This window comes from Crinia signifera, chromosome 7 (assembly GCF_055691185.1).
Source record: "Crinia signifera chromosome 7, ASM5569118v1, whole genome shotgun sequence".
Lineage (NCBI taxonomy): Eukaryota > Metazoa > Chordata > Amphibia > Anura > Myobatrachidae > Crinia > Crinia signifera.
Window position 1 is genome coordinate 128471927 of NC_139223.1, and position 27843 is coordinate 128499769.

Sequence of the window (27843 nt, forward strand, 5' to 3'; positions counted from 1 at the left end):
ACCGACTTCGGAATCCCGACTGCCAAGACTCCGAAGGGGGCAAGTGCAACAATGCGGCTAGAAAGGCAAGGAAATATTTTCAAGTAAAAGGTGGTAAAGATATTAAGTTTTTAATGTTATGGTAGCAATAGCGGGATGTGTTCACAATGCCAAAGCTGGCATCCCAACTACCACCAGGAGACCAGCGCTGGTATCCAGACAGCAACGAGGATGCTGCCTGAGACAGAATTTGCACTTTTTTAAGCAGTATCTGGAGTGATTTGTAAATATTAAAATTCATTCACGTTTTTCACATGGTGTATTATTTTTATGTTTTACTAGCTGTATACGGTCTCAGCTTCCAGAATAAAGTGTAAAGGCCTCTGGGGTCAAACTAAGAGATATCCTTTTGTCATGTGCTCGGATAAAACACTAACTTTATTTTTTGCAATCATTGATCATTAGAAGGAATCACTGCTGACACTGCACTTCCATGCCAACACAGTCATACTATATACAGATTATTTTTATTGTTAACCTACCGAAGAAATCAGAAAAGGGGTCTCTGCCACCAAAAAATTCCTGGAATACTTCCTCAGGGCTCCGGAACGTGTGTGCAAAACCATTATATCTGGAACCTGCGTTGGGTCTGGCGGGTTCTGTGTGAGTGGGAAAATGGAAAAGAAATTGAAGTGTGGACAACAGAATTGTGGGATCTACTAAATATCAATATTAGTATGATATAGAATTATTTTATGAAACAACTTTCCATGTAAATTTTATTGTATTTTATAGAATAAAGGTGCTGATTCCGGTTGACTTGGTAAACTGCGAGGATCGTAGCTTACAGAGTCGCGGAGAGTCTGCCCGCCAAAAATTGCCCCCACCCTCCATCGAATGATTTTTCCTGGGCCCGCTGGGCGTTCCCATAGGCGACACCCGATTCTGCCGTCACACGGCCCCGGCCGGAACCACTCTGTGCGACCGGCTCAGCGACTACGTAAGTCACCGCAGTCATTCCCACAGGGACCCTACACATGCGCATAAGCTAAGACATTGGTCCCCGTTCGCCGGGGACCGAATTAATTAGAATAACTCCCAAAGCCCATGGGGATATTTCTATTATATATTGATAAAAGTAAATTTACCAGGTCCTGAGAATCCAGATTTACCATAACGATCGTAAGTTTGGCGTTTATTTACTGTGGGGAAAAGAAATTGAGAAAGAAGAAAGAAACATGAATGTCTTTGAAAATGCACATTACTATCAATAACCTTACTAGAGCACTACTGGATAAGCCATGTGCAAGGCTTACAGATAATGGAGCGGAATCAGAGTTCCATGCTAGTGGACATTGCATGCACAGATTTTAAAATGCGGATCTGGGCTCTGATGCAGTGGGGTAAAATGTAAGGCACCGATTTTGTATATATTTAAGAAGTAACAAGAACTACTGTATATGACACATTAAAAGTAGTCAGTTAAAATAGTTATTGTCTTCTTAGGCTCATTAGCAGATGCAGGTTGGGACAGATATATAAGATGTTAATGGAAAATTGGGACTGAAGGATCGGGAACAATCAATGTGCCAAAGGACAAGGTAGGGACAGTCCCATACCTGGACCCATGACCGAACACTAAGCAATGGAACATAATAACACCTTACGTACCTGTACCAACCTGAGCATCCTATGGGCCAGATGTATCAAGCTTCAAAAAGTGATAAAGTGGAGAGTGATAAAAAGCCAGCCAATCAGCTCCTAATTGCCATGTTACAGGCTGGGTTTTAAAAATGACAGGTAGGAGCTGCTTGGCTGGCTGTTTATCACTTACCAATTTTTTTTAAGCTTGATACATCTGGCCCTATGAGTCTAGACTTAGACATGTTAACTATTTTTAATGGCATTTATATAATTTTTGTAAAAAAAATAACCCAGGTCCAGTTACCCGGGAATCCGATACTTGTGGCTACCAAGGTTGAACTTGGGAAGAACAATGGGTAATGGTGCGATGTAACAGGTGACTCGGTTCATCTGGCCTATGGAGAGATGGCTCACTAGTGCTGGGAGAAGATGTTATCCCCCAAGCGCCTGCAGAGTGAAGTCCCACCACTAACCCGGGTCCAGCCTGCAGTGTGAATGGGGTTTTAACCCTTTGAGTGCCAACGTTGCTGTGAGAGATGTGCAAAATATTTGTTAGAAAAGCCAGGCTCGCTCACAGCAGCTGTGTTTTGTTGGGTGCAATCAGGGGCGGGCTGGGCCGGGGGGCAGAGTGCCATATGCCCCCCGGGCCGCTTACCCACCCACTGGCTGCGGGCCGTGCTGCGGCTGGATCAGCTTCTCCAGCCCTCCTGCACTGGCCGCGGCTTACAGAACACGGCCGCGGCTACAGGAAAATGGCCGCCGGCCCCCTGCACTGAGGACATGTTCTCAGTGCAGGAGGCCGGCGGCCATTTTCCTGTAGCCGCGGCCGTGTTCTGGAAGCCGCGGCCAGCGCAGGAGGGCTGGAGAACCTGATCCAGCCGCAGCACGGCCCGCAGCTAGCGAGTGGGTAAGCGCTCTCCCCCCCCCCCCCCTCCCTCACCCCAGCATATGTGTTTCTGTCACTGTGGGGGCATATCTGGCACTGTGTGGGGGCATATCTGGCACTGTGTGGGGGCATATCTGGCACTGTGTGGGGGCATATCTGGCACTGTGTGGGGGCATATGTGTATCTGGCACTGTGGGGGGCATATCTGGCACTGTGGGGGCATATATGTATTTGGCACTGTGGGGGCATATGTGTATCTGGCACAGTGGGGCATATGTGTATTTGGCACTGTGGGGGCATATGTGTATCTGGCACTGTGGGGGCATATGTGTATTTGGCACTGTGGGGGCATATGTGTATCTGGCACTGTGGGGCATATGTGTATTTGGCACTGTGGGGGCATATGTGTATCTGGCACTGTGGGGGCATATGTGTATCTGGCACTGTGGGGACATATGTGTATCTGGCACTGTGGGGGCATATGTGTCTGGCACTGTGGGGGCATATGTGTATTTGGCACTGTGGGGGCATATGTGTCTCTGGCACTGTGGGGGCATATGTGTCTCTGGCACTGTGGGGGCATATGTGTATTTGGCACTGTGGGGGCATATGTGTCTCTGGCACTGTGGGGGCATATGTGTCTCTGGCACTGTGGGGGCATATCTGGCACTGTGGGGGCATATGTGTCTTTGGCACTGTGGGGGAATATGTGTCTCTGGCACTGTGGGGGCATATGTGTCTCTGGCACTGTGGGGGCATATGTGTCTCTGGCACTCTGGGGGCATATCTGGCACTGTGGAGGAATATGCGTATTTGGCACTGTGGCAGAATATCTGGCACTGTGGCGGCATTTGTGTCTGGCACTGTGGGGGCATATGTGTATTTGGTACTGTGGCGGAATATCTTGCACTGTGGGGGCATATCTGGCACTGTGGACATCACATTGTGCGGTGTAATGGGCATCATGGTATGGGGCGTAATGGACATTACGGTGTGGGGAGCATTGGGTAATTGCCATCACAGTATGGGGTGTAATGGGCATCAAGGTGTGCAGCATAATGTGTAATTAGCATCACAGTGTGCGGTGTATTGAGTAATTAGCATCGCAGTGTTGGGCGTAATGTGTAACTGGCATCATGGTGTTCAGCATAATGTGTAATTGGCATTACGGCATGTGGCTTTATGTGTAATGGGTATTACAAGGTTCGCTAAAATGTGCAATCTGCAGGTACACAATACAATCATGGTACAGGCAACGCCCCTTATGATAGGCCACGCCCCTAATTTTTCGGCGCGCCTACGGCGCGCAAAAGCATTCCTTCCGACGGTGACTTGGCTGATTATGGGCCAGTGCTCTGGACTTGCCCCCTAGGCTAAAAGTTGCCAGCCAGCCCCTGGGTGCAATATTTAACTAAACTTTAAAAATTTACTTCAGATCATTTGCCGGCAATAACTAAAGTGATTTATATTCCTTGACTACGGTCCCGGCATTTTTAGCGGATATTTTCCACATCTTTCACAACAACATTGGCCCTCAGTGTTAAGCCTCTGTCACACAGCTTGGAACAGTGTTCAATTAACTAGGTTGGACCCAGTGGCGTAGCTTGTGTAAGGCAGCCCCCGCCACTGCTTGGGGGAGTGGGGGCTGCGTGGGCGCCGGCTCCTGCGCGGAGAGGCAGGATCTCATTCTCCGGTGTACTCCCTGCTGCATCTGTAATACTGGAGGGAGGGACTGGCACAGTGGCATAACTATAGCGCTATTGCTATGCACCCTGCTGCCCCCTCCTTGTGGGTGCAGCGGGGATCGGGCAGGGGGGTCCGTGCGGGTGTACCTGCGGCGCTAAGTGTCTAGAAACCGTGGTGAGAAGGTTCCCTGCGTCGCTGTGTAGTGAGTTGGCGCCGGGTGACCGGGTCCCTGTAGTGTCTTTGAAATAAGAAGTCTGACTCTAGCGCTATCCAGGGACCCGGTCACCCGGCGCCAACTCACTACACAGCGACGCAGGGAACCTTCTCACCTCGGCATCGCCGCAGGTGCACCCGCGCCGCACGGACCACCCTGCCTGCTCCCTGGGGGGGTGTTTTAATTGGGGTGGGGGGGGGGGGGAGGTATGCAAAATTTTTCCCGGCCGGGGGCGCAATATTGATTGTTACGCCACTGGTTGGATAAAGGCCCAGCATTGTTTACATATGTAAAACAGATCTTCAGATTTCCTACAGATCAATTAGACCCATCAGGGAAAATTGTAAAGGCAGGGCCATAACTAGGGGGGGGGGCTGGGGGGTCACGCGCACCGGGCGCTGGAGGGGGGGGGGGGGGCGCTGTCAGGTCCGGGAGAGTGACAGCCAGCGGGGTTTCGGGGACTGATGTAGCCCGAGTCCCGCTGCTGTTAGCTAACCCGTCGCTTGCGAGCGACGGGTAGCTCGCCGGGTGCTCAGTGGCTCGGCGCTTACTTTAGGGTAAAGTTTACCTCCTGCCGGGCTGCCGCTGTGTAGCGGTTCCTCGCTTGGCGGCAGGAGGTCAAATAGTGACCTCCTGCCGCCAAGCGATGATGCGCTTCCCGACGGCGGAGAGGCAGGAGGTCACTATCTGACCTCCTGCCGCCAAGTGAGGGAACAGCACACAGCACAGCAGCACTTGCCTTCCCATCCCCAGCGCTAGGAATCGCGCTTTATTCCTCCTCCTTCCCTCATGCCTCATGACATGCCGTCACCGCCGCTGCTCCTCCCAATCATCTCCCGGCATCTGGTAATCGATGTTTCATTTTTAAACTGTGTCTGACTCCAGCCTGCATACCTACTGATGTATAATGGATATCATGTGTGCACTGTGGCAAATGTTTAATGACTCATTAAAGTTTAATGAGTCATTAAACATGTCATATGCCACACACGATGCCCATTATACATATGCCCCACACCTTGATGCTCCTTAATAAGGAGCATCAAGGTGTGGGGCATATGTATAATGGGCATCATGTGTGTGACATATATGTTTAATGGAGCATCACGCTGTGGGGCATATGTATAATGGGCATCATGTGTGTGGCATAAGTTTAATGGAGCATCACGGTGTGTGTCATGTATAATGGGCATCACAGTGTGCGTCATATGTATAATGGGCATCACAGTGTGCGTCATATGTATAATGGGCATCACGGTGTGTGGCATATGTATAATGGAGCATCACGGTGTGTGTCATGTATAATGGGCATCACGGTGTGCGGCATATGTATAATGGAGCATTGCGGTGTGTGGAATATGTATAATGGAGCATCACGGTGTGTGTCATGTATAATGGGCATCACGGTGTGCGTCATATGTATAATGGGCATCACGGTGTGTGGCATATGTATAATGGAGCATCACGGTGTGTGTCATGTATAATGGGCATCACAGTGTATGGCATATGTATAATGGGCATCACGGTGTGCGGCATATGTATAATGGAGCATCACGTTGTGGGGCATATGTATAATGGACATCATGTGTGTGGCATATGTATAATGGAGCATCACGGTGCGGATCATATTTATAATGGGCATCACAGTATGCGGCATAGGTATATTGGGCATCACGGACTGCACTTTTGGGGTCATGTGTATCTGGCACTGCACTATTGTGGGCATATGTGTATCACACCTCCATTTTCCATGGCCGCACCCCATGTGGCTACAGCTCTTAGAGAGCTGACCATGCCCTCATAGCGGAAAAAATGGGGGATGTAGTCTCGCAGGAGTACCACGGTAGTAGGTGAACGCTCTAATTTTGGGCAGATGTCTCCTCTACTCTGCCTCCTCTCCTCTGCCTCCAGTGTTGGGAGGTATGTTTGTGACATATTGGACATTGCAGTGTGTGGCACATTGTATATCATTCAGGGACAGTGTTCTATCCAGTGGCAGCAGCAATTAACCATTGCTTATAATGTGTACTGGGGGGCATTACGGTTTGTGGTGTAATGTGCTCTGGGCATTACGGTGTGTGCTGGAATGTGTACTGGGCATAACGGTGTGTGTGTAATGTGTACTGGGCATTACGGTGTGTGCTGTAATGTGAATTGATACTACTATGTGACCACACCACTTCTCCCCCCCCCCCCCCCAAAAAAAAAAACATGCCCTAAATTTTTAACGCGCGCCTTTGGCGCGCACTGTCCCTGTTTTCAGGTTCATATAGTTTCTAGAGGGATCATTTATAAATATATATTTCATTTCAGAATACAGTGTATATATAATATATGATATATTGTCTTGTTTGTTGGTTTAATATCACCCTTCTGTTGTCTGTAAGCATATATATATATATATATATAAAAAAAAAATTTGGGGGGAAGGGGGGCACTAAATGAATGTCTTGCCCCGGGCACCAGAAACCCTAGTTTCGGCCCTGGTAAAGGGATATGTTATCCTCTGAATAAATATGTCATATAGAATGTAAATGAAATCCACTTGTCCATGTATGTACTGCTGAAGCTTGGAAGGTAGACGGAAGTCCCAGTGCATCCATAAGCAGTGCAGAGAACTAAGCAGCTTATTGTCCAGATCCCAGCAGTAATTATTGCAGTAAAGCTGCTTTGGTGCAACAAGTAGGATCCTCAGTGACTGAATATGCATATACAATGTGAGCAATTGGGTGATTGTGTAGTAACTGTACATCTTGGCAAAAAAGAAGAAAACAAAGGAAGTTTGTTACCATCTGATAACACCTCATAAGCTTCAGCAATGTCCTTAAACTTTTTATCTGCAAGCTCCTTGTTGTCTGGGTTCTTGTCTGGATGCCACTTGAGAGCCAGCTTCCGATATCTGTAGGGCCAGAAGTAGCCAATATTAAGTCCTCCCACTGCTTTACAGTGATGATTCACAAACATAATGACTATGAGTAGTTGTAATTATACAGGTCTGGTATGAACAGCTCTTCAGCACCGGACACCTATGGAGGACTTTTTACTAGAATACTTGCCATTTGCAACACAAAGAGACCACTAATCTGTTGCCTTTGCCCACTCATGTACCAGCTTGGGGTGGGCGGTCAGGACACCGGCATTCAGTATACGGATGTCAGCATCCAGTCTGCCTTCAGAAGATTGGCATCAGATCTTCAAAACAGTCAGGATGCTGGAAGGTACGGGTTGGGGGGGAGAGGAGGAAACAGGGGACCAGAATATATACTCACCAGACCCCTGTTGGGATTGCCTCCTTCAGGATGCCGGCATCAGTATTCTGTCTGCCAGCACCCTGAATGCCAGTCATCCATATGCATTATATATATATATATATATATATATATATATATATATATATATATATATATATATATATACACATACATACATACATACATACATACATACACACACACACACACACACTATTTTTCTGGAAAAATAGGTCCAGGAACTCCAGTTCTGGGGGCGGATCAATTAAATAATAATGTATATATACATATATATATATATATATATATATATATATATATATATATATATATATATATATATATATATATATACACATACTAGGTGATTCATCGCACCCTACGGGCGCTCTTCACACCGTCGTAAGGGGCTGCGCCCCCTTAATTTGTGAACATTTGTATATGAGAAATATGGTTAGAATTGTATGTAAGATGGCCTGTATTGCAACTTGAGTTATAGGTGAAATGTGTTAAATAGAGAGCATATGATGTGGAAGGGGGTGTGTATTGTTTTGTTTAATTAAAAAGCGGTTACAGAGTAAGATGTACATTGATAGTGTGGATGGTACAGTGACATTTGTGGGTGTGGGGGGGGCTGTGTGTGCATGTTGTTTAGGTGTGTGTGTGCGCAATAGTATAGTAAAGTGTTTCTGAGTCAGCGGCTCCCCACTGGCGGAGGTCACGACACAGGAAAACAGGAGGTTGGGTAGTGATAGGGGTGTGTGGGCATAAGGGGGACTAAAGAGGAGGGTGGGAGATACTGTGCAGCTTCTGCCAGTGGGTGAGGGTCCAGCGTGGCAGTACAGGAGTACAGGATGGTGGCCCTTAGTCAGTGTCTCCTCCTACTGGGTGGGAGTTCGGGTGCATGAGAGCAGGAGGCTGGGCTATGAGGCATGATAGGGGCATGTGGGCAAAACAGCGTCAGCGACTCCCCAGTGGTGGAAGTTACGGTTCAGGAGAGCAGGAAGCTGGGTAGTGATAGGGGTGTGTGAGTATACGGGGGACTAAAGAGGGGCTTAGGGGTGCCGTGAATTGCGGGAGGGGCGCGGGGGGTGCCGTGAATCAAGGGAGGGAGGGGGCGCAGGTGTCGGCGAATCGCGGGAGAGGGCGGGGGTCCGCAAAGCGTGGGAGGGGGCGTGAATTGCGCGAGGGGGGGTTGCAAATCGTGGGAGGGGGGGTGCGATGAATCACCTAGTTGGTTATATATTCTTGTAGAAGGATGGTAGGATGTTGCTGTCATTCAGAATGCATTTACATAAACAGTAATAGTAGCAGTAAAAGATCTGACTTAAAACACCTACAGTAAAACAGAACAGGTGTTATATATTATACAAAGAATTGGTTGATGATGTGTAGGTTGACGTGCACATAGTTCATAGTTGTCGCTGGAAAAAAATTGCTACACGAAAAAATCAACACAGAAAGTTCAACACATGTAAATGTTGACATAAGTGTGGCACTTCATCAGTGTCCATGTCGACACATGAGAATGAATATGAAAACATTGAAAAAAAGAAAAATAAATCTTAAAAAACTCATGTCAACCTTTTTCATTGTCGACCATAGCCGTGCATGTGCCATTTAATCCTGGGGTTGCCGTGAATCGCGCACGGGGGTGGGGGGGGAGGAGGTGAGGGGTGTCCGCGAATCACGGGAGGAGGGGTCGTGGGTGGATGCCGTGAATTGCGGGAGGGGGGGTCGCGGGTGGATGCCGTGAATTGCGGGAGGGGGGGTCGCGGGGTGGGTGCCGCGAATCGTGGGAGGGGGGGCGCGGGGGGTTGCAGTGAATCGCGGGAGGGTGGGTCGCAGGGGCGGGGGGTTGCCGCAATGACAGGAGGGGGGGTCAGGGGTGGGGAATCGCGGTTGGGGGGGTCGTGGGGGGCACCGTGAACCTCGCGAGGGGGGCCCAGGGGGTTGGCGCGAATCGCGGGAGGGGGGGTCACGGGGTGCCGCGAATCGCAGGAGGGGGGGGTGTCACGAGGTGGGGCCGCGAATCGCGGGAGTCACCGGGGGTGCCACGAATTGCGGGGGGTGTGCTGCAAATCGCGGGAGGGGGGTTGCGGGGGGTGCCGCGAATCGCCACAAGAAAGGTCAACACATGTAATTGTTGACATAAGTGTGGCACTTCATTGGTGTCCATGTCGACACATGAGAATGAATATGAAAACATTGAAAAAGTGAAAAATAAATCTTGTCAACCTTTTTCATTGTCGACCATAGCCATGTCAGTGTTTTGCATGTGCCATTTAATCGTGGGGATGCCTTGAATTGCGGGAGGGGGGGTCACGGGGGGGGGGGGGGGTGTGGTTGCCGCGAATCGTGGGAGGGGGGGGCGCGGGGTGTTGCAGTGTATCGCGGGAGGGTGGGTCGCGGGGGCGGGTGGTTGCCGCAATGAAAGGAGGTGGGGTCAGGGGTGGGGAATAGCGGTTGGGGGGGTCGTGGGGTGCACCGTGAACATCGCGAGGGGGGGCCCAGGGGGTTGGCGCGAATCACGGGAGGGGGGGTCGCGGGGTGCCGCGAATCGCAGGAGGGGGGGGGGGTGTGTCACGGGGGGGCCGCGAATCGCGGGAGTCACCGGGGGTGCCACGAATTGCAGGGGGTGTGCTGCAAATCGCGGGAGGGGGGTTGCGGGGGTGCCGCTAATCGCCACAAGAAAAAATCAACACAGAAAGGTCAACACATGTAAATGTTGACATAAGTGTGGCACTTCATTGGTGTCAATGTCGACACATGAGAATGAATATGAAAACATTGAAAAAGTGAAAAATAAATCTTGTCAACCTTTTTCATTGTCGACCATAGCCATGTCAGTGTTTTGCATGTGCCATTTAATTGTGGGGATGCCGTGAATGGGGGGGGGGGGGGGGGGAGGGAGGTGCATACCCAACATGACCCTCTCCAGGAGGGACACATTGCTCTGTTTCTGGACTTTCTTCTTAATTTATGGATTACCATCACCTGTGCTTAAACACCTTTCTTATCAATTACCATGTTTAAAACAGGTGATGACAATCCCTAAATTAAGATGGAAGTCCACAAACAGAGCATTCTGTCCTCCTGGAGAGGGTCATGTTGGGAGGTATGTGGGGCGCTCACCTGGTGTGTCTGGTGAGTAGCTGTGTCTTTGCTGGGTAACATGGGGAGGCAGAGGGTTTCTGGCACTGTGCATACCTCCCAACATGACCTATGCCAGGAGGGACACAATGCTCTGCCGCTGGACTTTCTTCCTAATGTATGATTACCTCCATCTGTGTTGAACAGGTTAATTGATAGGAAAGGTGCTTCAACACAGGTGATGGCAATCATACATTAAAAGGAAAGTGCAGGAGCAGAGCATTGTGTCCCTCCTATGACTGTGGACTCACTGGGCTGGTTCTCTGTCATGTGAGTCAGAGGCTCCACCCAGCGTTACAGCTTCAGACACACTTTGAGTGACAGATGTAGCCAAATATATAAGAGATTATATATATATATATATATATATATATATATATATATATTAGCAGTGTTCGCGAAAACCACCCAAAAAAGTGGGTCCCGGGGACCCTTCACTTCTAAAATTGGGGTCCTACCGGACCTTTTCTGGGTCCCAACGGAATAAAGCCTCCTCTCCCCTTCTTCCCAGCATGGCTCATGTGGGACGGGGGGGAAGTATCAATTGGCACACTCGCATAAAGATACATATATACTGGAAACGATATAAACATGAAAACAGGGACACTGCGTGCCGAAGGTGCGCGCTAAAATTTTAGGGCATGTTTTTTGGGGGGAAGTGGTGTGGTCACATAGTAGTACACATTACAGCACATACAGTAATCCCAGTACACATTACAGCACACACCGTAATGCCCAGTACACATTACAGCACACACCGTAATGCCCAGTACACATTACAGCACACACCGCTATGCCCAGTACACATTACAGCACACACCGCTATGCCCAGTTACACATTACAGCACACACCGCTATGCCCAGTACACATTACAGCACACACCGCTATGCCCAGTACACATTACAGCACACACCGCTATGCCCAGTACACATTACAGCACACACCGCTATGCCCAGTACACATTACAGCACACACCGATATGCCCAGTACACATTACAGCACACACCGATATGCCCAGTACACATTACAGCACACACCGTTATGCCCAGTACACATTACAGCACACACCGTAATGCCCAATACACATTACTGCACACACCGTTATGCCCAGTACACATTACTGCACACACCGTTATGCCCAGTACACATTACAGCACACACCGTTATGCCCAGTACACATTACAGCGCACACCGTTATGCCCAGTACACATTATTGCACACACCGTTATGCCCAGTATACATTATAGTACACACCGTAATGCCCAGTACACATTACAGCGCACACCGTTATGCCCAGTACACATTATAGTACAGTGATTTTTATTTACAGTATTTATTATAGCACATAAGTGCTGCTTACCTACATGCTTGTTGCTAGGCGTTATATGCTCCTTGCAGGGGTTATATGCTGGGGGGGGGGGGGCATTTTATGCTGGTTGCCACAGGGGAGGGGGCGTTTTATGCTGATTGCCCCATGAGGTGGGGAGGCATTTTAGGTTCGTTGCCACAGTGGAGGGGGGGGCATTTTTTGCTTGTTGCCACAGGGGGGGGGGGGGGGGGGGTCATTTCCCAAAGGCTGGAAAACATGTCGACATGCTGCTCAGCAGAGTAGGTGAGCGGGCTATCAGCGCAGCGGGGGACTGGATGTGGCTGGAATAGCTGACACCCTGCTCTGAGTTGCTTTAGCCACATTCAGTCCCCCACCACGCTGACAGCCCGCTCATCTACTCTGCTGAGAGCGGCTGTTACATCTGCATCCCATCCTGTCCCCCCCTCTCAGCAGTGGAATGAACTTACATGGCGGGAGGGGGACGCACAGTGACTCGTTAACCTGCTCGTGCTCTCAAAATGCAGGGCGCGCGGCTTTAGGGTGCGCAGCAAAACCTACAGTGATTGGCTGTCGGGCGGCCTCTATTCAATGATTGGGTCCCGGCGGCCGCTGCTGTGATTGGCTCGCAGTGGCGGCTCACATGTTTAGTACAGCGCGTCCTCGGGGACCCCTTTAGTTTTAAAATCTGAGTCCCTGGGGACCGTTTTCGGGTAAAATACGCGATATAGCGCGTTTTTGCGAACCCTTTTTATATATATATATATATATATATCTATATCCCATCTCCTCACACTTCAGTCCATACTGCCCATTCTACTATCCATACTACCAACTAGGGGGATAATTTAAACTGGAGAAAATACACTGTGAAAGTAAAAATATGCTTACAAATAGTGTACATTGTATTGTTTGTTTTTGAAAGTTTCTTATAACAAGATTTAGTCAACAAAGAACCATTCCCTAATTGGTGGGAGGACCACGTTGGGAAAAAATGTATCAGCACTTGATGAAGTTTCTTAATATAAAAAGTTTGGATGCCTCAAGTGTAGATGGTCAGGGATCCTGTCTACTTATATCTGTATGGAATGGGATCATATGGTCGACGCGAATAACATCGACGGTATTTAGGTCGAAGCCGTTGGTCCGACTGAACGGTGTTATCGAAAGTTTATAGACAGACAGTAGCATTAGGTCGAACACAGTTAGGTCGAAATATGCAAGGTCGAACGGAGTAAAGGTAGACCGCAATTAGGTCGGCCTGTATATAGGTCGAACAGTATTAGGTCGAACTATCCATAGGTCGAACCCTATTAGATCGACCAGTACAAGGTCGATCCAAAATAGGTCGAACAAATAATAGGTCGACCGGTTCAAGGTCGAAGAATACAAGATCGAACCTTTATTGGTCGTCCGCTTTTGCATCTACAATTACAAGGTCGAAAATTAATAGGACGACAGCTATTAGGTCGAATTGTTAATAGGTCGAAAAGTAAAGATCGAACCTAATTTGGTCGACCGCTTTTACATCGACAAGCACAAGGTCGAAAATTAATAGGTCGACTGCTAGGGCGTGTGCGGCGCTGAAGAGTGGCAGGTCATTCTGGCACTTGTGGTGCCACAGTGATGATAGGCGCCGGCAATACGCTAGAGTGGAGCTAGGCGACTGAATGTAGGCGGGAGGCTGTGTGACTGTATGGGGAGGCTTGGGAAGTCTGCATTTAGCCGGGAATGGGGGTGCCGTATTTTATGGGTGCAGCTAGGGAGATGGAGGGATCCCAGGGGTGGAGCCCTTCCTGGGTGAGGGTTTAATGGGCATGTGCGGCGCTGAAGAGTGGCAGGTCATCATGGCACTTGTGGTGCCACAGTGATGATAGGCGCCGGCAATACGCTAGAGTGGAGCTAGGTGACTGAATGTAGGCGGGAGGCTGTGTGACTGTATGGGGAGGCTTGGGAAGTCTGCATTTAGCCGGGAATGGGGGTGCCGTATTTTATGGGTGCAGCTAGGGAGATGGAGGGATCCCAGGGGTGGAGCCCTTCATGGATGAGGGTGTAATGGGGGTGTGCGGCGCTGAGCAGTGCCAGGTCGTTGTGGCACTTGTGGTGCCACCAGGGCCGGTGTGAGTCATGTTAGGCACCAAAGTAGGGAAGTATGGCTCTAGGGAAAGTGTGGGGGAGGTCTCAGAGGTTCCACAGCAGCCAGCTGCATTAAGTACAACAGGGATGCTCACGGACATGCTAGTATATTGAAAAGGCCGACTTTAGCGCCCCCCGAGATCGCGGCACCCTAGGCAGCTGCCTACTGGGCGCGGCAGTGATGATAGGCGCCGGCAATGCGCTAGAGTGGAGCTAGGCGACTGAATGTAGGCGGGAGGCTGTGTGACTATATGGGGAGGCTTGGGAAGTCTGCATTTATCCGGGAATGGGGGTGCCGTATTTTAAGGGTGCAGCAAGGGAGAAGAAGGGATCCCAGGGGTGGAGCCCTTCCTGGGTGAGGGTGTAATTTGGGTATGCAGCGCTGAGCAGTGACAGGTCATTGTGGCACTTGTAGTGCCACGTTAGAATAGTGCTGTACAACGGGAGTATAGCGGCGTGTAGATTTAGACAGATATGGGTGGATTTAGGAGTGGTGCAGCGTTGACAGAGTGGTGATGTAGGGTATTGAGCAGGGTGTCATTACCATCATGAATGGGTGCAACTACAGTACAGTAAGATGTTAAGCTATAAACGGTCGACCTTGTGTACGGCGACCTAAATAAGTTTGACTTATAAACGGCCGACCTTTCACTCGTCGATGAAATAGCGTTCGATGTAATGCGGGTCGATGTTATGTTTATCGACCTAGTTGTTGTCGATCAAAGTACAGTCGATTCTTTGTTTTTCAATGTTCTGAGTTTCGACCTAATAGTTATCGATGTAAGTACGTTCGACGTATTGCGGTTCGAACTTTGTTGTATCGACCAAGTAGTTGTCGATATAAGGACTGTCTATGTATTGTGTGTTCGATGTTCAGTGTTTCGACCTAGATGGATTCGATGTAAGTCTGTTCGATGTAATGCATTTCGATCGTCCGTTTGTCGACCTAGTCAAAGTCGATGTAAGCTTAGTCGATGTAAGGTATGGTCGGCGTTCTATGTTTGGCGATCATGTTAATATCGATCTTATGTAACATTTGACCTAAAATGTTTCGATGTAACGTAACTGTCGACCAATGGAGTGTCTGTGAAGTGGTGTCGATCTAAGTACGTTCGATCTTCCCGTGTTCGACCAAAAGACCGTATACCATCTGTATATGGCATCTGCTCTCTGTATTGTTCTAGACTCGGAGGCAGCTAACCTGTTTATAATATATCCAAATACGGTGAAGTTTACTTACGCTCGTTTGATGTCATCCTGTGTGGCATTACGGGAAACTCCAAGTATATCGTAGTAGTCCGCCATGATTTTGTGAAATTCGCTGGGAAGGAGAGCAATGAATATTTTATCACATTAGTCTGCAGCCTGTAGGGTCTGTCTGTTGCAGTAGGGTGGAGAATATATATATTCCCAGGAATAGAAGATGACAGCAACACCCACGGCACTGTCTCCAGGATTCCCCTATCCTTCCCACCCTTCACCCATATTATTTTGGGAAACAGAAACGAAACAACATGAATAAAGAATTATAACTCATTGAAATCCCTGGGCATTAGTCACAGGAAAGCATGTTCTCATAATTCTCCTAATTTACTAGAATACTTACATCTACTGTATATAACCCTACTCAGATTTCTCTATGAATGAGTGAGAACTACCAATACTCATTATATTAAAAAAGGAAAATATTAAAATAGTACAATTAAAGCCATGTGCAGTTACATAGTGTCAAAAAACAGCAAGAGAGAAATCTTCAGGGTGCATCACTGGGAACTTCTCTGACAAAACCCCTGTTCCAATTAATGGAGAAACAAAAAGGTACTTGTTTCCTAGCACGGCCACAAATCGCGGCCATCGGGGGTCATTTTTAGTGGCCTGCGATGCGACCGACGCGATGCCCCCGATTTTTCCATTGAAATGCATTGAAAACAGTGAAAATCGGGTCGGTCGCGTCGTGTGCGGCTAAAAATGCTTAAATGGTCCACACGCGATGGCCGCGATTTCCCCATAGGGAACAATGTTAAATGGGTAACTTTACCCGCGATGACCGCGATTTCCCATAGGAAACAATGTTAAATGGGTCAATTTACCCAAATCATCATAGGGAAGAATGGTAAATGGGCCAGAAACCCCAAAAAACCCCCCTGACTAGTGAAATGTCCCCCCAAAAGTAGTTTACGCCACCCCGCGATCAACGTGAACCCGAAGCATGGCGAGCGCAGCGAGCCCGCGAGGGGCGGCAGTACGCGTCCTCCGACCTTTTCATACCCCCACTATCCACGTCGGCGTGGAGTTGAGAATAGAATAGTGTGGCGAGCGCAGCGAGCCACCGAGCCCGAAGCGTGGCGAGCGCAGCGTGCCCCGCGAGGGGACGCGGATACCTTCACAGGTAAACGCGTCCCTTCGCGGGCTTCACAGGTGTCCACGTCGCCATGGACACCTGGGAAGCCCGCGAGGGGACGCGTATAACTGTGAAGGTATCCGCGTCCGCTCGCCACGCTTCGGGCTCGGTGGCTCGCTGCGCTCGCCACACTATTCTATTCTCAACTCCACGCCGACGTGGATAGTGGGGGTATGAAAATGTCGGAGGACGCGGGCTCGCTGCGCTCGCCACGCTTCGGGTTCACGTTGATCGCGGGGTGGCGTCTAGTACTTTTGGGGGGACATTTTAATGTTCAGGGGTGTTTTTGGGCCATTTACCATTGTTCCCTATGATAATTTGGGTAAATTGATCCATTTCACATTGTTTCCTATGGGAAATCAGGGTCATCGCGGGTAAATTGAGGCATTTAACATTGTTCTCTATGGGGAAATCGCGGGCATCGCGTCTGGCCCATCGCAGCAGATTTTTTAGTGCATGCGATGCCCGCGATGGCCCCGATTTTACCCCCGATGCCCGCGATCATGATCGTTGTGGCCGTGCTAGGAAACAAGTACCAAACAAAATAGTATATTTTTGATCAAGTTTTAGTCGCCCTTGAAGAGTTCTTAAGACAAAGGGGGCCCCTAAAGACTAAATAACACATAGCATACATTCCACCCAACACACACAACATACAATACACACAGCAGGCATACATACAGACACACACACACACACACACATATAAATATACATACTGTACATACATTACACACACAAAAAACATGCATACAGGGCATACATCATAGTTGCCTACCCTCCTGCTTTCTGCAGGAGACTTCCTGAAATAGCAGCAATTTTCCTCTCTCCCTCATTAGTCTAGCAATCTCCCTCATTTCACCTAGCCCACATTACACTGTTAACATTTTTTCGGGGAAAAAGGAATCAGAGATAGATACATTCTCATTGAATCATCAGCACCATTCCCAGCACTTTACCAAGTATAGTGTCTCTTACTAACTGCTTTGGGGCTCATCTACATTTGGATAAAAGTAATTTAAAAAGATTCCTCTCAGATGTAGCAGTACACCCACGCTTCTAGGTGCCACGTGCACAATCTCTTTTCACAATCTCTCCATATATGGAACTAGACACGCCCTGGTACTTATGTATCATCTGGGCTCCCATGTTAAATGCACCCCATTTTTTCATACCCCTACTATCCAACTACGCATGGAGTTGATTTTATATAGTGTGGCGAGCGCAGCGAGCCACCGTGCCCGAAGCGTGGCGAGCGGACGCGGTCTCATAAGAAAAACGGGAGCCCAGCTATTACATAAGTACCCACACCCTTTAGGTGGAGCATGACACACTGTGCAAAATTCTATTACCAACTACAATCTCCCTGAAACTCATTTTCAAAAGTAGGCAAGTATGGCATACATGCATAAATACAGATCATACATTTGTTATTTAGATGCAATAAAGAATACAGTATTTATCCTGATGTATAAATGCCTATTTCCCTATAGATTGCAAGCATGCAAGCAGGGCCCTCCTATCTTTTGACTGTCTGTAAATACCCTGTTTGTTGTATCACTGTCTTCTTTGTAAAGCACAATGGAATATGCTGCGCTATATAAGAAACTGTTAATAAAATATATATATATATATATTATATAGTCAACGATGTCAGCCCGGCACTCCTATCCAAATAGAAGCAACTGCCGTTGGTGCCTTCCTGGAAGAATCTGTAGCGAACAACTGGAACAGAGGTGGCACTCAGCGGGCTTGATAAAGAAAATCTTTTATTCACAGCAAACTGGGTATCTCCAACGTTTCGGAGCAAACGTGCTCCTTTACACCTTGAACAGCAAACTGGGTATCTCCAACGTTTCGGAGAAAACGTGCTCCTTTACACCTTGAAAAAGGAGCACGTTTGCTCCGAAACGTTGGAGATACACAGTTTGCTGTGAATAAAAGATTTTCTTTATCAAGCCCGCTGAGTGCCACCTCTGTTCCAGTTGTTCGCTATCAGGGGCGGATCCAGGATAAAATGACAGGGGGGGCACCATGATAAAAGAGGGTTTAGGTGGGGGAGGGCCAGTGTTAGTGGTGCCAGTGTACATGCTAAGAGAGCGGCAGAGAGAGGGTGGCAATGGGATTAAAAATAGGCCCTGGCATTTAAAGTGCACAGGCCCACCATGGCAACAAAAGTGAAGGATGTAGTTGTGCGCGCGCCTAAGGCGCGCTCTGGAAAAGGGGGTGTGGCCACTCAACAGGGGGCATGTCCTTGAGTGTAGTGTACAACACCATATACAACTTCTACACATTATGCAACAAAATACTAGACCCCATTATACTTGCCCCTTACACATGATGCCAAATGAAATGAGCCAAAATTCAAACAATGCCACATGGATTGTGTCAAAATTTACATAATAACACACGGATTGAGCCAAAATTCACATAATGCCAAATGGATTGAGCCAAAATTCACATAATGCCAAATGGATTGAGCCAAAATTCACATAATGCCACATGGATTGTGTCAAAATTCACATAATGCAACACGGATTGAGCCAAATTCATAAGATGCCATATGGATTGAGCCAAAATTCACATAATGCCACATGGATTGAGCCAAAATTCACATAATGCCACACGGATTGAGCCAAAATTCACATAATGCCACACGGATTGAGACAAAATTCACATAATGCCACATGGATTGAGCCAGAATTCACATAATGCCACACAGATTAAGACAAAATTCACAATACGCTTCATAAACAGGGACATTGTCCACCAAAGGCGCGCATTAAACATTTACACCATAATGTCCATTGCATGTTAAGTTATACGGCATGATGTCCATTATGTATTATGCCAAACACCATAATGCCTATTAAAAATTATGCTACATACAGTAAGTGCTGTTTATCTACATGCTCATTGCCAAGGGTTCCATGCTCATTGCCAGATGTTCCATGCTCGTTGCCATGTGGGATTACATGCTAATTGCCAACGGGGAATACATGCTCGTGGTAAATGGGGGACAGCCGCCGCCAGGCAGAAGTGATAGCCACTGACAGTGGCAGAGCCTGGCTGTATTCCGAGCACTGCAGGTCCCAGCTATTTGAAATAATACCCATTTCACACCAGAAAATGCGTTCCCAGGTTGGCCCCTTTTACACCAGCCTAGTCCCTGCATTTTCTGGTGTGAGGGGGAGAGAAAACCACCCCTCCCCCCCTTTAACCAGTTATCTCATTTAACTGGCTATATCTTCGGAACTAACTGACCCATTTACATGAGACAAGTATCATACTGAAGAACTTCTGAGTGGGCTTTGAATGATTTTGGTCCAGTGAAACTGGAACGTTTGGTTCCAGAGTAATCTGCCCTCAAAGAACATGAACAGCCATGAAATCACATTTCAAAAATAAAAAAAAATCGATTTACATATATCTCTGGAACGGATTGACCCGGATGGTATCATATTGAAGGCCCAGCGATTTGGACGTGAATGACTTCAACCACAAGCTCCTGTGATGCCAGGGGGGGAACTGGCAGCCGTTGGAACCGGGTGGGGGTCGGAATTGACGGGTCCCATATTATCCTATGGGGAAAAAATGTTACAGCTTTGCCAGGCGATATCTCCGGTTCCCGGGGGGCTAGAGACATGGGGCTGGGCTCGTTGGAAAGCTCTGGTCCTCATCTACAAAATGAATGACAGGGGGGGCACGTGCCCAGGTGCCCCCCCCCTGAATCTGCCACTGTTCGCTATATATAATATATATATATACACACACACACACACATATATACATATATACATACACACACACACACACACACACACACACACACACACATACATACATACAGAGTATGCATGCAATACATACACGCATGCATGCATACATACATACATACAAATGGAGCCCTCCTCACTTGGCCTGTTAGTAGGATTAAGTGAGTAATAGGATTACTATGCTAATCCCCTACTGTATTGTCCTATGTATCTGTACATATATACATACAGGGGTGTAACTAGGACTTTGTGGGTCCCATAGCAAAATCACGAATGCGCCTGCCTGCGCAGCCTAGCGTTCTGTGTGAAATATCATAAAAAAGTAGTGGCATTTTTGCACATAGTATTCCTTTAGTGCATAGAATTTGACGGCAGATAAGAACCACTTGGCCCATCTAGTCTTATGTTTAAAAACAATAAATTAATACAACCTTGCATTTTCGCAATAATTTACAATTTTGTATTTTAGGATGAAGAAAGTGTGATAGGTAACTGGAACTTCAGAAACACTTACCCTTTTTTAAAAGTCTCTACCAATAGAACACTGATGCTGTACGGATTTCACTTGCGGTCACAAAGAGGCTTGCACTGTTATAGGGACGCCTTCCAGTGGCTGAAAGAGGATTATGTCACTGTACCAGAACTAAGCCATAGTGCAGCTGCTTCTTAGGTCCTAAACATTAACAAAGAGAAGTGTTAGAATGTAGGACAATTGGGAGCTACTGGCTGTATGCTGGCAATTACAGTATATCCAGTAATAACCCTTAAGACACACACGTGAGGCGAATTTAGGGCTATTTTCTAAGCGATCTCACTAGATCGCTAAGAAATTAAGCACATTGGCCCTCATTCTGATTCCTTCGCTCCCCTGCGCGTTTGCACAGGGGAGTGATGGATAGCAACTGTGCATAAACTTTTATGCGCATCTGAAGCTACTTTGTTTGAGCGGACACTGTGAATTGCTTATTCGCTGGCACGTTCCCACCTAGCAGCAAGGGCAAGGGGTAGTGCCCATGGGAACGGCCAGCATTTCATGGGTGTCTCCATGAAAACGCTGGGCATTCCCATGCTAATGTGGCCGTGATGCGGGTGAGGGGGCGCAGCTGATGTCAGCTGCCCACTCGCTTCCTGTACAGGGACGGGGCAGATCTAAGACACCAGAGACGTGCCTTACACGCTTACAAAATCATGCAATGGTTGGTGACCATCGAATGATTTTGCCTCTGCACACAAGGCTGCAAATGGATGTTTATGCTAAACATCCCTTCGCAAGTGCACAGAGAAATCGGCATGTGAAGGGGGCGGGCGCTTGTGCGGGCGGCGTTTAGATGACCTGCAAACCTGCAGATTTTGCAGGTCAGCCAGGATGACCTCCATTGCCCCGTGTGTATACCCCCCCTAGTGACAGCGATGTGCAGTCCAGCATGCTACTTTCACCTGACTAGATCTTGACTGCATGAAGACAAAATCTAGTCATCCCCATGGCCCACATGGATCGCTCAGCACACATCGCGGGTGTGCAGCAATGTGTGCCAAGCATGTCCCTCAGCTCCCTGTAAACCTGCCACTATCTATATACCTGATTCAGACCTGCTAGTAAGGCTGCAGTTTTTGCAGATGGAAAAAATCATGCTGCACTGCAGGTGAGGCAGATGTAACATGTGCAGAGAGAGTTAGATTTGGGGGTAGTTATTTTGTTTCTTTGTAGAGTAAATACTGGCTGCTTTATTCTTAAGGTGCCCGTACACTACTGTGAGAAGTCGCCACCCGCCATCCCATCTCCCTTGAGCCATCCGGGACCTTTATGGACAGCAGGACTGCATGAGATGCATCACATGCTGTTCTTCTGTGTGTGATGTATGGCAAGTGACCCCATTCTCCGCTGCCTGCATGTCCGATCTCTAACTCTGATGTGCACGGGACCGTGCATCGGATCAGATGGGATGTCAAACAAATGTGATTTGGGCCGATTTCACACCATTTCTCGGCTGTACACTGTAATTTAGATTTCAGTTTGAACATACCGCACCTAAATCTAATGGGGCCTACACACGAGGTGATTCAGGGCATTTTGTAAGCGGTCTAACTAGATCGCTCAGAGACCATAGTGATAGCGATGCACGGCCCAGCGATTAATATCCAGCATGCTGAATAAATCTAGAAGAAATGTCATCTAGGTGAGTTCAACTGCATAATTGTTGGTGCTACTAGGGGTGGTCTCTGGTCGGACTATCTAAAAACTATTAATAGAATGTTGAAGTAGAAAAGAATGTAGAGTTTAGAGAAAAATGTGTGCAAGACAAACAAAACTTAGCGAGCAACATTTATGTGAGAGAAATGCCTGACAAATAACTGTAGACAGAGGAGAATGAAGGACGTTGTTCATGCTGGCAGGAAGGTAAAAAGTCCTCCCAATAACCAGGCTTCACAACTGTCCTATGCTTAGGAACATTGGTGAATGTTTAGCAGCATAAGAAGGCCTTTATGGTCCGTGCTCCTCTCAGAGCAGCTGCTCCACTCCTCTCGGCTAAGAATAGGAAACAAGTTAAGAGTGGCTACAGTTTCATCAAAACTAGTTAGTTAAAGGCTGGAAAAACTGTTTGATAAGGAGCCCATACTCGGTCCGTTGTGGACCGGCTCCGTTCTGTACTATGCGATGCGCGCTCCCGCGCATCACATAGTACGGTACAAAAAGTATGTGCTGCACATACTTTTTGTACTAGGTACACATCGTATCGGATCGCAGTGCATGCACAAGGCATGTGATCCAAAACGATGTGTACTTTAAAAGTACAAAACGGACCAGCAAAACAGAGCGTGTATGGGCTCCTATACATCTTAATTTCTGGTAAATGCAGATGATGGGGTCAGATTTTAACATTATAGAAATCAGAACTAGTGCGGTCATCGGGCCGGCAGGTGGTCAGGGCTGACCACACATGCGCAGACCCCTTTACTAAGATGGGAGCACTATTGAAGATGGGAAGTTAGTATAGGCAACCAATCAGATTCTATTATCTTCTAGAAGATGCTAAATACATAAGAAGCACAGTCTGATTGGTGCTACGAGCAACATCCCATCATTAATAGAACTCCCATCTTGGTAAGGCCTCACCGCTGCTGTGAGCATGTGTAGGTAGCCACCACCCACACAGGGTGAACACCTGCCCTGTGCAAGTCTGCAAATAACTTGCGAAAATATCACGATCCCAGGCCTGCTGCAAATCCATATGCAACTCGCTCACTATGAGATGATTTCTCAGTCTGTGCAAGTGTGCGGAACTCTCCCACACAGTCAGGCTGATCGAGGCCAGAGCGGACATCATACACCCTCCCTGACAACGCCTGGGCACGCCTGCATCTTTCTGGACACTCCATAAAACGGCAGGGTTTTCAAAAAGTCATCACTGATTTTTGTCGCTGTTTGGCCTCACGCATGTGCAGTCATTGGATAAGCCTTGTGATTTCGCACATCAGCTCTGTATAACTCCCTATATAATTTTTCCGGAAGTTCAAAGGAAATCACTCCTGTTATTACCCTTTATGTCTGAGTCGCACTCCCTCCTGGCATCAGCCAATGTCACACTCACACATGGGTCACCATGTGCCGCTCTCCCTCCTGGCATCAGCCAATGTCACACTCACACATGGGTCACCATGTGCCGCTCTCCCTCCTGGCATCAGCCAATGTCACACTCACACATGGGTCACCATGTGCCGCTCTCCCTCCTGGCATCAGCCAATGTCACACTCACACATGGGTCACCATGTGCCGCTCTCCCTCCTGGCATCAGCCAATGTCACACTCACACATGGGTCACCATGTGCCGCTCTCCCTCCTGGCATCAGCCAATGTCACACTCACACATGGGTCACCATGTGCCGCTCTCCCTCCTGGCATCAGCCAATGTCACACTCACACATGGGTCACCATGTGCCGCTCTCCCTCCTGGCATCAGCCAATGTCACACTCACACATGGGTCACCATGTGCCGCTCTCCCTCCTGGCATCAGCCAATGTCACACTCACACATGGGTCACCATGTGCCGCTCTCCCTCCTGGCATCAGCCAATGTCACACTCACACATGGGTCACCATGTGCCGCTCTCCGTCCTGGCATCAGCCAATGTCACACTCACACATGGGTCACCATGTGCCGCTCTCCCTCCTGGCATAAGCCAATGTCACACTCACACATGGGTCACCATGTGCCGCTCTCCCTCCTGGCATAAGCCAATGTCACACTCACACATGGGTCACCATGTGCCGCTCTCCCTCCTGGCATAAGCCAATGTCACACTCACACATGGGTCACCATGTGCCGCTCTCCCTCCTGGCATCAGCCAATGTCACACTCACACATGGGTCACCATGTGCCGCTCTCCGTCCTGGCATCAGCCAATGTCACACTCACACATGGGTCACCATGTGCCGCTCTTACTCCTGGCATCAGCCAATGTCACACTCACACATGGGTCACCATGTCCCGCTCTCCCTCCTGGCATCAGCAAATGTCACACTCACACATGGGTCACCATGTGCCGCTCTCCCACCTGGCATCAGCCAATTTCACACTCACACATGGGTCACCATGTGCCGCTCTCCCTCCTGGAATCAGCCAATGTCACACTCACACTTGGGTCACCATGTGCCGCTCTCCCACCTGGCATCAGCCAATGTCACACTCACACATGGGTCACCATGTGCCGCTCTCCCTCCTGGCATCAGCCAATGTCACACTCACACATGGGTCACCATGTGCCGCACTCCCTCCTGGTGTCACCCTATGTTGCACTCTAACCTGTTGTCACCCTGCATCACACTCCCTCCTGACATCACCACTTTGCACTCACAACTGGCATCACCCCGTGTCGCACTCACACCTGGGTCACCTTGTGTCACACAATCCACTATCGTCATACATTTCCGGCATGTCGCACTCACTTCTGGTGTCTCATTGTGTCAACCTCACCATGGCGTCACCACTTGTCACACTCTCGCCTGGGTCACCCCGTGCCACACTCACGCCTGGCATCACCTTGCGTCGCACTCACGCCTGGTTTCACCCCACATCTCACTAGCACCTGCCGTTACACCTGTGTTGCACTAGCACCAGGCGTCACCTTGTGTCATACTCATGCCTGGCCATGGCATTACATTGTGTCACATAGCAGCTAACTTAAAAAAAAAATCTTAAATGCTAGGGGTGCTGACAATCGCATTAACTAAAACTAAATAAGACTCAGAAATGACATGCAGATACATGACTGCGGACTGCACGTAGACTGGGGTCGCTGAATCATCTACAGAACTGTCTCCTATGCTGTGTCACATTTCCCTGTTGGCAGCTTATGTCTCCACCGTGTTCAGGCCATACTCACTCCCGCTGCTGCTTCTGATGTCTCCAAGCCAGCCCGAACAGTCCTGTTGTTGATGTGTTACCAGCTCCTCTGTAAAGTCCCCTATCAGCTGAGAAGAAACGTCCAGAAAATACCAACAATCCATTCCCCACCCTGACCAATCAGCAGTCTCCATCTGCCGAGCTATCTCACAATCTGCTCCTTGATTGGTCAAGCTTCTGAGAGAGGGCGGGGAATGTGTTTTTCATAGCATTACTGCATGTGACACATGTGCGGGGAATGTATGTATACAGGCTGCAGTGTGTATCATCATTATCTAACGTGTCTGTGTGTATTGCCTGTTACTGTATTATGTGTGCATTGCCTTATTATTCGTGTTGTGTATATTTTAGAATGCAATTTAATTGGTATTAGTAGACATGTACAATATTTAGTATTACGTGTGCTGTGGTCCTGGGTGTGCATTTTGCCTTTGTTATATACTTGTTTTATAAAAAAAAAAAAATAGAATGCAGCCAAATTGTTTTGCTGCAGACTAGGGGCCCGATTCAGACCCGATTGCACAGCTGCGAATTTGCAGCACAGGTTATTATCAAACCACCGCGAATGCGTATGGTATGGTACGCTGTATGTACGCATGAGCCATCCGTGCAAAGGCATTTGGGTATTGGAAATTGGCCGTTTAGTGGGAGTGCTAAGTAAAACGCAGGCGTGCCTAGGGAAACACTGAGAGTGTCCAGGAAAATGCTAGGTGTACCTGAGCATTTTAGGGGAGGGAGTGTGATGTCAGCTCCAGGCCAAATATGCCTTTTTCCATCGCACAGCGTGTAAAGGCTGGGCGACTTTGAGCTGAAAGTCGCTCAAAACAGCAGGTTTGAGCGGCTTTTAGCTCAAAGCCACCCAGTGTGTATGGCCTGGCGATGAGCGCTGCTGCGCGCTCCCGCAACATCGCCGGGAAATCCATTCATCTGCTGGTTATACCAGCAGAAGGGCGGCTTTGCATAGCGCTCCGCTATGAAATGCCGTCCTCCCTCCCCTTCCTCGAAAGCCAGGCAGGGGGAAAGTCGCTCAGTGTGTACACACTGAGCGGCTTTCCCTGCAGCGATGAATGCTATCATCACTGTCCATACACGCTGGGCATAGTCGCCCAGTGTGTATGGACCTTAAGGGGCACATTTATCAAGATCACATTTACAATGCGATCTGGGGGGAATATTACTACCCAGGATCGCATTGTAAAATGCGATCATTTCGCCCGAATGTATGACCTGTCAGGGCGCAAGGACAGGGCTCCAAAAGGAGCCTGTCCCTGTGATACCCGGTGCCGGAAGCCGGGGGGTCTGCACATGCGCGGTTACGTGCTGACCCCCGCGACCCCACTGACCGCGCTGCCGCTCGGGCCGTGCGATATGCACTCATAGGCTACAATGGGCTATCGCCATATCAGAATGGCGATAGCCCAGGGGTGCGATGCCGGGCTGCCCGATGTTGATACATCGGGCAGCTTTGCATCCCCCATAGAAACCTGCAGGGGAGACCTCCCTTTAATACATTTCAGTGCTACTTAATATTTGCGGGTAACCCCGAAAACTGATGTTTTCAGGGATTTAGCCGCAAATATTGCTTGATAAATGGGCCCCTTAGTCTCTGGCTACTCTGAGTCTGCGATGACTTGTGCCCAGTGTAAAAATCAGTCGATGTTATGGGGGATGGTGAGCCTGTTATGATGTTTTCAGGTCTGAATTGACCCCCATTGTGAGGATGCCTTGATAGCCATGATCATACGGACTATTCTCAATGGGTAATATTCATCCATTTGTGTGTTCTTACTATGCTATTTTACTCTTCTCTGCACTTTGAACCTTGCTGTAACAACGCAAATTTCTCCACTGTGAGACGAATAAAGAACTTCTATTCTATTGGTGGAAATTGTACTTGCATATTGCAATACCATTTATTGACGCCCAGACAGGGCCAATGCAAGGTTTGTCAGCACCCTAAAAAAGTAGAGGGGTGTATACACCCCCG

General features: G+C 48.4%; 1 protein-coding gene across 2 annotated transcripts in view; it reads right to left on the minus strand.

Annotated features, from left to right (window-relative positions):
• Positions 1 to 25984, minus strand: part of DNAJB2 (DnaJ heat shock protein family (Hsp40) member B2) — a 45922-nt gene extending 19938 nt beyond the window's left edge. For both annotated transcript variants that reach the window (XM_083153771.1, XM_083153770.1), the window contains exons 1-6: positions 25837 to 25984; positions 20969 to 21127; positions 15518 to 15598; positions 7199 to 7308; positions 1128 to 1181; positions 522 to 638 (exon numbers count right to left, since the gene is read on the minus strand). In XM_083153771.1, coding sequence (XP_083009897.1) covers positions 522 to 638; positions 1128 to 1181; positions 7199 to 7308; positions 15518 to 15582 — 346 coding nt within the window. In that variant the 5' untranslated portion in view covers positions 15583 to 15598; positions 20969 to 21127; positions 25837 to 25984. The remainder of the gene's footprint in view (positions 1 to 521; positions 639 to 1127; positions 1182 to 7198; positions 7309 to 15517; positions 15599 to 20968; positions 21128 to 25836) is intronic.
• Between the last annotated feature and the right edge of the window lie 1859 nt (positions 25985 to 27843).